This window comes from Jaculus jaculus, chromosome 7, assembly GCF_020740685.1.
Source record: "Jaculus jaculus isolate mJacJac1 chromosome 7, mJacJac1.mat.Y.cur, whole genome shotgun sequence".
NCBI lineage: Eukaryota > Metazoa > Chordata > Mammalia > Rodentia > Dipodidae > Jaculus > Jaculus jaculus.
In genome coordinates, this window is record NC_059108.1 from 13,401,409 (window position 1) to 13,411,905 (window position 10,497).

Consider the following 10,497-nt stretch of genomic DNA (forward strand, 5'->3'; position numbering starts at 1 on the left):
TGCCAGGTCAAATGTTGTCATGCCATTATTCCAGACAAGTCATGGTTGTTCCGTTTTCCTTTCCCTCCCCCTCTGTCTTTTATCACCTTAAGATAACTTCGGTAGATGTGCATCAAATGTAAAATGATGGCTTTTCCAAGCATATCTTATCTCCTTGTCAGTCGTGACACACGTGTGTAAGTTACGTAATACTAGAACTGAACTCGTCCACCTCATGAGAATTTTGATGGATTTATGTTATTAAACTCATTGAAAAATTTGAAACTAAAGGACAATTCTAATTTTCCAAATGTTACATTAGAACAAGAATATCAGATGGGGTTGTGTGGGGGTGCTGGAGAGATGGTTTGGCAGTTAAGGCCTGCAAAGCCAAAGGATCCCAGTTTAATTCTCCAGGTTTAATTCTCCTACGTAAGCAGACTCACAAAGTGGTGCGTGCATCTGGAGTTTGTTTGCAGAGGCTGAAGGCCTTGCTGTGCCCATTCTCTCTCTCTCTCTCTCAAATAAATAAATAAAATATATTTAGTATATTTTAAAAAAATTAAAAAAGAATATCACACAGAACTTTTTAAAAATAAGAGATGCATCTAACATTATCTGCTAAGTTGGTAAAGAGCTCCTAGAAGTAGTTTTGCTTCCTGGAAAGCACAAAACCGTCCTCTGTAGAGCATCACCTGGAAGCTGACTGAAGGCAACATTTTCACCTTTCTCAGCAAGGTGCCCCGGAACCTTCCTTCTGCCCTCAGCTTCAGGGGACCCACGGGACTGCACTGACCTCCTCCCCGATTCTCCCCACAGCATGGTCTTCAGCAGGGAGGCCATCCAGAGACTGCTCGCCAGCAAGTGCCGCTGCTACAGCAATGACGCCCCCGACGACATGGTCTTGGGGATGTGCTTCAGTGGCCTGGGCGTCCCGGTGACCCACAGCCCACTCTTCCATCAGGTGAGAGAAGCGGGGAGTTTCTCCTCATTGGGGGTCTTACTGCCTTCTGCTCTCGCACTTTGGAAATAATCTTAAGAACCGTGTTGCTAAGCTCTAGGAAGACATTCTTTTTACTTTATTTTATTTTGACTTATTTATTAGAGACAGAGGGAGATGGGAGAGGGGGGGAGAATGGGTGCACCAGGGCCTCCAGCCACTGCAAACGAACTCCAGACACATGCGCCACCATGTGCATCTGGCTTACATAAGACCTGGAGAATCGAACCGGGGTCCTTAGGCTTCGCAGGCAAGCGCCTTAACAGCTAAGCCATCTCTCTATCCCCTAGGAGGATATTCTTAACAAAATTTATATCCTCAATGTGCTTTATTCAGATGAAGCAAGAGCATGTCAGATACCAAATGGTGTTGGGCCATTAGGACTTTGCATGTGGGATGGGACATTATATGTTGCGCCCCCTCATTTTTACACTGGGACATACATATACATTGATACATGTGCTTAACTATGTGTACATTGTACTGGCCATCAGCTGTGTGTAATTTTATACAGTTCTCAGTTTTATCCTTCATGACTGCTTTTATTTGTTGGGTTTTACTGTTTTTGTTATATTAAACTGGGTGGCTGACAGCCATTCAATTTCAGAGTAGCATCTGAATATCTTTGTCAGGTTCCAGAAAAGGGAACATGGAGGATGTCTGTGTTTACTGTGGATGATAGCATTCATCTGTGCATTTTGGGGTTGGAAAAAGGAATCCATTGATTTCACTAACATTTTAATAACCCAGTTATGACTGTTCTAATAACAGATACACACAAACTAAAACTGTCAGCCTACACCCATCTAATATATGTGCCCCTTTGATAAGTTTGATTTTTTTGAAATTTTAATACAAATACTTAAGTTATTTAAGTTGATTTAATATTTGTTACCTCCATTACACTGAAAAAAATCTCCATGCTTTTTTTTTGTCAATCTATTGCAAATGCTCATGCAGCAATTTAGAAAACAGCACAACAAAAGCAGCACCGTAGAAAACGTGAACAAGGCAAAGAAAATGTTTGCATTGCCAGCAGAGATGCAATCCCTCTCTCTGTCTGTGAAATGGTGTGTATGGCGGGGGAGGGGGATAGAAATGGAGCTTTAATAAAAGGAAATATGGGGGAAGCCTCTTTCTAGGTACCAGTGAGAAGGCATGTCCCCGTCAGGCTTCGAGAAGTCTGACTCTGAAGCCTTTATGTTGTCCTGTGAAACTTAGAAAAGCAATGATTCTGCGCCATTCCCTCCCCTGTCTCCCTCATGATGTTTCATTCCTGGAAACAGAAACAAAATTAAAACTGTTGCTGTGTAAGGGAAGTAATTTATCAAGGTTAGTTTAACACATCTTGGATTTTTTAATAGTAGCCCTTTTCTCTTAGGCAAGACACATTAGTAAATTCAATGACAAGGAGGAAAGAGAGAAGGAAAATAGTCTCATCTCTAAGTGAGATCCTTTGAAGGTAATTAAAAAAAAATTTACTTGTGTTGTTTCCCACGTTTCAAAATTTGATCTCTTTAATTCCCATAGTAAACTTCAAACCTTTCTGAAGTCTTAAAACATGTTTAAGACCTTTCCTCCCAACTGGGACTACACTGTAATTCTTAAGCCTCTTTTATTTTTATTAAAAAGTATTTTTATTTAATTATTTGCAAGCAGAGAGCAATAGAGAGAAAAAAAAGACCCAGAGAAAGAGAGAATGGGCATGCCAGGGGCTGCAAATGAATTCCGATACATGCGCTACTGTGTATCTGCATGAAGCTTCTTTAGAGATCATGATTCGGACAATGTTTGAACACAGATCAAAACACCATAACTGCTCATATTAACAGGAATGTGAGGCAGTGAGTTAACACCTAAGATTTCTGATGAGTCGTAGGTAGATTGTTTGGAACATTCTCAATGGTGACGTTGCCTGGGCCACATTCCTTCTGCTCTCAGGACAGCGCATTGTAAATCATGATTGCAACAGACATTTAGAGTCCCCTTCTAAATCTACTGCATCCCTTCCAAACTCACATTTCACTAATGAACATGACAGTATGTGATGTCCTATGAATTCTCTGCATAAACGGAAATATCAAAATAGACAAAAGTTGTCGAAGTAACCATTTCAGAACTCTGGAAATCAAATTGAGGCTAACAATAGATTGAGAAACACTTATTTTGGAAAAGCTGCTACGCTTTTGAATGGATGGTAATGTCTGAGACTGTCTTGCCCAAAGCCACTCGCATCCTTGTCTGTGTCCTTCCCCTTCCGCTTGGCTAGAGAACACCCGCTTGCTGGCACGGGCCTCCTTCGAATAAGTAGAAATTTTGCTCCCAGAGGAGATGGACTTGATTTGGAGAAGGAGGGATGAAAACCTACAGATATATCAGCCCAAATAGTTGATCTTGACAAGAAACAGACAGGAAGAACCTGCAGCCTCCCATGTCTGAGGTTGCAGTCCAAGCTCAGGGGAGGGCGTGTTAGCCAGAGGTGCGGTGCCCAGTGCCCCAGGGCTGAGAGGTAAGCGCTCCATGCTTTCGGCCCACTGAGAACCCGTGCGTGTGCGCCTGGGAGCGTGGAGCGAGTCCGTCAGAAAGTCAACGCCGAGGTGTATTTGAAAACTGGCAGAAGCTTTGAATGTACTTTCCAGCTCACACATCCGCGCAAGCGTCAGAGGTTCGTGGTGCATCCTCACAGCTGCGAGAGCGGCTCAGCTGCTCAGATGTAGGGGTAACTTATAGCAGAATGAGTCAAAGCTTATAAAGAAGAACTAAAACTAGCCTGCCATCTCCACGTTACAGGGAGAAGGATCTTCCAGTGGAAGTCCAGGCAAATGACTTTTTTTTTCCCTTCTAAAAACAACATTAAAAACAAATCAGATTTGTGACTTGATCCACTACATCCTCTGAAATTACCAATTACCCTCATATAATCCTGAGACATATTCAAGAAAAATGAAGTACATTGAACCTGAATGGGGCCAGGCATTGGATTTGATAAATGAAGCTTTCAAAGCAGTAGTAAGACTATTAAGTACAGGGGCTGCAGAAACATGTCAGTGGGTTGGAATGTGTACCACGCAAGCATGAGGTTCTGAGAGTCCCTGATTCGCCTGGGGCTCAATTTGTCAGCACCCACCTAAAAAGCTGGGCATGGCCACACATGCCTGTAACCCCGGCTCTGTGAGGAGCAAAGACCAAATAATCCCTTGGGTTTGTGACCCATGTGACAAAGAAATGGCAGATCCGAGTTCAGTGAGAGACTTCACGTCTAGGAGCCAGATAGAGGAGCAATGGATCAGGATGCAGACCATTTTCCTCTGGCCCTCACACATGTGTGCACACGGCGCACACGTCTGCCCACACACCACACACAGAACATCATTGCAGAAGTAAAAGAAACCGTTCAGTGGAGTAAAATATGCCAGCAATAAATGAATAAATGAATAGGGATTCTTGTTAGAAAAAAATAGAAACTGAAAAAGAACCAAATAAAAAAATACAGTTTAAAAATCCAATAACTCAGGGTAAGAATTTATATGAGTTTACAGTATAAATGAGATGGCAGAAGTAAAAAAAAAAAAAAAAAATCCGTGAATTTGAAGATAGATAATAGAAAAAAGGAAGTAGTTGAAAAAGACAGAAGATAAAAAGTGAACAGAGCCTCAGGGAGATGATACAACATGAAGTGTTCCAACATACATCTAACAGGAGTCCTGGGAAAAGAAGGTGAAGCGAATGGGCAGGGATTTGCAGGAGACTCACGGTAGAAAGCTTTCTGAAGGTGGAAACTAGGAGCCCAGCAGATCTGAAGCTGGGGGGAAGGGGGGAAAAGAATGAAAAAAATTCACTATGTACATAAATGCAGGTTTTAATCTCCATTTGTTGCTGTGTTTCAATGTGCTGTAATCTTTGGAGATGAGCTTTTTAATTTTGCCTAACTCTTGTCATTGATAGAGTTCACTCATTTCTTTTCTGGTCACAGCCGTCCACCCTATCAGCTCCTTAAGCCCAATGCTTGGGATTTCCTTTCGGCCATGTTGGACCCAGAGATGCTATTAGCGGAGGCTGTGAAGACTCCTCAGGATTAACAGATGCCTCTGTGGGCATGTTTCTCTTACCTGGCATTGTCTAATTCACTGCCATGGCCTCATGTATTAGAAGCGGCCAGTGCGCTGTGAGGCTTGTGTAGACTCTCCACACGTGGCTGGGGTCGCTAAGATGCAGGGCATCACTCAGTTCTGGAATGTGTATTATTCACAGAGGAAAAGTTGAGGGTTTTCTTGGCTCCTGTTAGGAGCATCTGCATCTCCAGCAGTTCATTTTCACTTGTGAAAGTCATCAGAGATTTGTTTCTATTGCTTTGACTCCTTCTGGGACCGTGGTGGAATTATCTGAAAACTGAATTAAGAATATGCCTCCCTGGTGTTCTTCCCTGCCAATAAATTCCCAGAGAACCCTCAAGTAAATATCATATAGCACATGAATTCCCTCAAGTAATAATCAAAACTTAACAAATTTAATTAGACTGTGTGTGTGTTCATCTTTCTTTTTAAAATTCGTTTCTGGGCTGAGGTGGCAGCTCGGTTGAAAAAGCACTTCCTGCCTGGGCATGAGTACCTGAGTTTGGAGCCCATACCCCTCATAAGCTGGATGCTGTGGTGGGCTCATATAATCCCAGTGTTCCTGTGGCAAGATGGAAGGTGGAAACAGGAAACTCCTAGAAGCCCATGGGCCAGCTAACCTGGCAAACACAGCAGTGAATGATGAGAGACCCTGCCTCAAAAAACAAGGTAGATGGTAAGGACCAACACCCAAGGTTGTCCTCTGACCTCCACACATGCACTGTGTTACACATGCATCTGCATTCAAATGTATGCGTATACACACTCACACACACACACACACACACACACACACACACACTCACATACACACACCAGAGGGAGGGGGGAGTAAAAAATTCCTTAGATTTTTAAAAATTCCATGAGCACTTAGAATTTTAAAGGCTGTTAAGTACTTGTGAGAGCTTTCTGCCTACGCCATTTTGAACTTTTCTCCACAAGCATTCTTGTTTGAACATGCATGTGTTTGTGCCCCTCAGTGAGGACGAGGGTGTTGAGGCATTGTTACATGTGCTGAGCTGACCATGCGACACTGGCCAAGGGTGCCTCTTTCTTGTCCCAGTCAAATATTTGCAAGTCATGTTACTTCTGTGAGCTCTGGCCTATGTTCCTCATCACAAGAATATTGTTGCTATTGCAGAGTTTCAAGGATTAAGCAAAATAAAGTTTAACAGGATAGGCATATACAATTAAAGTATAGTATTCACATAAAAATGGAAGCAGACTATAATAAACTTCTTGCCTAGAGAAGACTTGTTTTAAAAATATATTACATCTAGTTCTAATATGCAAGGCACTGTTAGTATTGGTAACTCGTTACTACATAAAGCAGATGGCAATATAAATTTATTAACAAGTTAGGAACATTGAGACAGGATGAATGCTTTGCTTAAAGCAAACAAAAATCACATCTGGTTTGTTTGCCTTCTAACACTATACCTTACATCTTCAGTCTCATCTTTTTATTTTATTTTGGCTTGCGTCTGGGTGGCACACGCCCATGCAGGGGCCCTTTCTGCACCCCGTACAGTCGCCCGTGGTGTCCAGAGAGGAACGCCAGCTGTTGCGCTCCATTGCGCCTCTACCAGTGTTTTTGTTTTGTTTTGTTTCTTGTTTTCAGAGCCCGAGTTTGTTCTTGCTGTTTCCAGAGCTTGAAGGACTCCATGGATTCTCAGGTCTTTTCTCCTCTGGGAGGGGGTTGGGGTTCCAAATGCGCATGGCCATGCCAAGCTGTTTTCCATGGGATCTGGAGATTTGAACTCAACTCAACCCTGGCCCCCTTAGGCCCTCATGCATGGGAAGGAAGCACCGAGCCATGTCTTCAGCCGGATCTCATCATTTTAGTCAAGATCTAATTTGGTTTTTGTTTCATTTTATAAGTGGCAGAGGATTTTGAAATCAGGCTGGAGAGATTACCCAGTGGTTCAAGTTGCTTGCTGGCAAAGCCTAATAGCTCGGGTTTGATTCCCAGTTACCTGCATCTAGAGTTCTTCTGCAGAAGTAACAGGCCCTGCTGCACCCACACTCCCTCTCTCTGCATAAAGGTTTTCTTTTGCTTTCATTTTTACGTTTTCTTCTTTTTTAGCCAGACGCGATGGTGCACACCTTTAATCCCAACACTTAGGAGGCAGAGATAGGAGGATCGCCACGAGTTGAAGGCCACTCTGGGACTACATAGTGAATTCCAGGTCAGCCTGGGCTACAGTGAGACCCTACCTCGAGAAAAAGAAATTTAAACAAGAAAGTTCTGAAATGATAATATAAAAACTTTGTAAGTCCTCATGTACTTCTGGAACTAGAATTATATTATCTTTCTCATCAATGAATTCTTTTTTTTTTTTTTTTTTTTCAAGGTAGGGTCTCACTCTGGCCCAGGCTGACCTGGAATTCACTAGGTAGTCTCAGGGTGGACTCAAAGTCATGGTGATCCTCCTATCTCTGCCTCCCAAGTGCTGGGATCAAAGGCGTATGCTACCACGCCCGGCTGAATTCATTTCTTTAAATGATATCTTCTGTTCGCGGTAGAAGTAGTTTGAACGTATGTCCCCCAACAGACTCAGGTGTCTTATTAAAGCTTGCCTCCAGTGGCCCGGCTAGAGGAGATGTCACTGGGGGGAGGGGGTCTGATTTCCAACCCAAGGTATGCAGAGAGGTCTGAGCTCTGCCTGGGTCCCTGCTACTGGCTACCTGGTCCTTGCTGCTTGCTGCCCATCCATGTATGCTTGCTTGTGGGGCTGGCTGTTTGGTTGTGTCTCTGCTGAGAGCCGTGACAGGGGGCCAGCTGCTTCTGCCATCTGATGGAAATCCCCTGGATCTTTAAGCCTGAAAGAAACCCCTTCGTCCCACAAACTGTGTCTGGTTTGGAAGTTCATTCCAGCAATGTGGAGCTGACTGCCACGGAGCCCTAAGAACACCTTACCCCCTTAACATTACCCATGTAAGGCAGATTCTTGAGAGAGACCTGGGAAGTAAGATTGCTTTTGTTTTTTTTTTTCTTTTTCCCAGAACTCATACCACGATTTCCTAGATACAAATTTAAATGATTGGCTAAGGAAATGTTTGCATTCGTTACCATGCTTGTGCTATCCTCCAGAGGCAATGGGACATAGAAACAAGAAAGCGAAGTGTGTAAGAAATGAAAGCAATTGGAGATACAAGCGTAAGAGAAATGAGAAGCATAGGCGGCGATGTTTTATTCATGCTTGGGCTTATGGAGCCTGGAGTTAGAGGGAACCTAATAGAAAAAAAAATTTTTCCTTTTGACTTTTTGATGTGCCCAGTCAGTATCAGAGAAAGAAACAGGGGCTGGAGAGATGGTATAGTGGTTAAGGTGCTTGTCTGTGAAGCCTAAGGACCCAGGTTCATTTCCCCAGAACTCATGTAAGCCAGTTGCACAAGGTGGCACATGCATTTGAAATTTGTTTGCAGTGGCTATAGGCTCCAGAGTGCCCATTCTTTCTCTAATAAACAAATGAATAAAAATTAAAAAAAAAATTTAAAGAAGGACCAAAGTAGTTGCCATATAAATTCACATGTTCTTGTGAAAGTTATTTTTTGATGCCAAGGAATCGTCATTCTTCCTTGTTCTCTGCCCAGGCTCGGCCAGTGGATTACCCGAAGGACTACCTTTCTCATCAGATTCCCATATCTTTCCACAAACACTGGAACATCGACCCCGTGAAGGTGTACCTCACGTGGTTGGCACCTGATGAGGAGGACGAAGCTGGGCAGAAGACGCAGGAAGGCGCAAGAGAAGAGCTGTGATGCCCAGCCTGGTCGGGGCACAAGTGGAGACTCGTGGTGTCCAGCGAGCCGCCCTTGCTCTCTTGGCTGTGCCGGGTGGCAGTGGACACGGAATGTACATGGTAGTTTTGGATGGGGGAAAGAGTCGTACAGGAAACTGGTTTGTTTTGCTTGGGGAGGGAGGGGGAAATCCCTTGGGTTTGACACAGTTGCTGTAACAGATTACTGTGCATTTTTTAAGTTGTGCTATAGAGCTTTATGACTGTTTCGGGAAAATAAATGGCACCAGAAGTCCCTTTCCTGTCCTCTCTCTTCATTATTGTGAGCTTCAATTATGCTGGAGACCTGAGAGAGCTTATTGCTGTCACTCTGGGTAAACACCTAGCCACGTGACGTAGAGATGGCTGATGAGATGCACTTCTTAGCCGTGCTGCTGTTGATGGGAACGAGTTCCTGGGAGTTCATTAGCCATAATGAATTAACTGTGGTTACTAAAACACCATTAAAGTCTAGGTGTGGAATCCCCTGAGGTGCCAATCATCATGGTTGCTCTGTTCATCTCTTCTTCCGCTGGTCGCACCTCATGAAGACCCGGGAGAACCCCTGCTCAAGCCTCCTGTTTTTTTAGAAAGTCATCTGAGTGCCATTTCTCCCTAATGACCTCCCTTGGTGGCTGCTTGCAGGGAGCAGACAGGATGCTTCCAGAAGACAGGGTCCTCAGCACTTAAAAATGGTGTTGATGGCCTCCTTCCAGACGCATCCTGCCCTGATGTTGTCCTCTTGCTTTTCTCTGAACGCTGCTTAGTGATTCTCTTCCGGCTCCAAATAGACATGGTGCTTCTCATCCTCCCTGTCCTGTGCGCCTTGAGACCCTCATGTAGGGACAGCAGGGGGAACTGGTGATTTATCTGACTCCCTAAAGAATGAAATTTGAACACAATATTTTGATACAGCCCTAGTTTTCAATTCATATCATTTTTCAAAAAAATTTTTTTACTTATTTGTAAGCAGAGAGCAAGAGAGATAGAAAAAAGAGAGAGTGAGAATGGGCACGCCAGGGCCTGTAGCCACTGCAAACAAACTCCAGACACGGGTGCTCCTTGTGCATCTGGCTTACGTGGATCCTGGCAAATGCCTTAACCACTAAGCCATCTCTCCAGCTCCCACAGTTCATAACTTTTAATGTATAGCAATTTAATACATTCAATATTAATGTGTAAAAGTAACGTTTTAATTAGATAATTCTGTTTTGTAAAGATACTTGCCTTAGATTTGATTTTTGTGTACTTCTTTTTTTAAAATAATTACTGTTCATTAACTTTGCCTATAAATCTTTCTGTAGCCAACCACAGTTTTAGATCCATGCCTCCAAAAATTTGTGTGTGTGCATGTGTGTGTTAACAATATGCTTTTCACATGGCTTAGCTTTGACTCATTTCCAGAATGATGCAATGGCATCTCCACTGTTTCTCCAGGTTAGCGAGGACAGGGCAGGTGTGGGACGTTGCCGGAAAACTCGGTGCTGCAGCGCATCACGCTGGCGTCAGTCTTTGAAGGTGGATCCTGCAGCCCCTGCGCTGGGTTGTGGGAGGGACCACTGGACAGGCGGATGAGCAGCGCCACAGAGTTCTAAATGTCATGCTCATGCGTGGCCGTCATTGC

At 43.7% G+C, this 10,497-nt stretch overlaps 1 protein-coding gene across 1 annotated transcript in view; it reads left to right on the plus strand.

Moving 5' to 3' along the window:
* Positions 1-9,131, plus strand: part of B3glct (beta 3-glucosyltransferase) — a 124,196-nt gene extending 115,065 nt beyond the window's left edge. Inside the window, exons 14-15 of the mRNA XM_045155247.1 lie at positions 799-943; positions 8,689-9,131. Of these exons, the coding sequence (XP_045011182.1) occupies positions 799-943; positions 8,689-8,856 (313 nt within the window). The 3' untranslated portion in view covers positions 8,857-9,131. The remainder of the gene's footprint in view (positions 1-798; positions 944-8,688) is intronic.
* Positions 9,132-10,497: the final 1,366 nt, after the last annotated feature.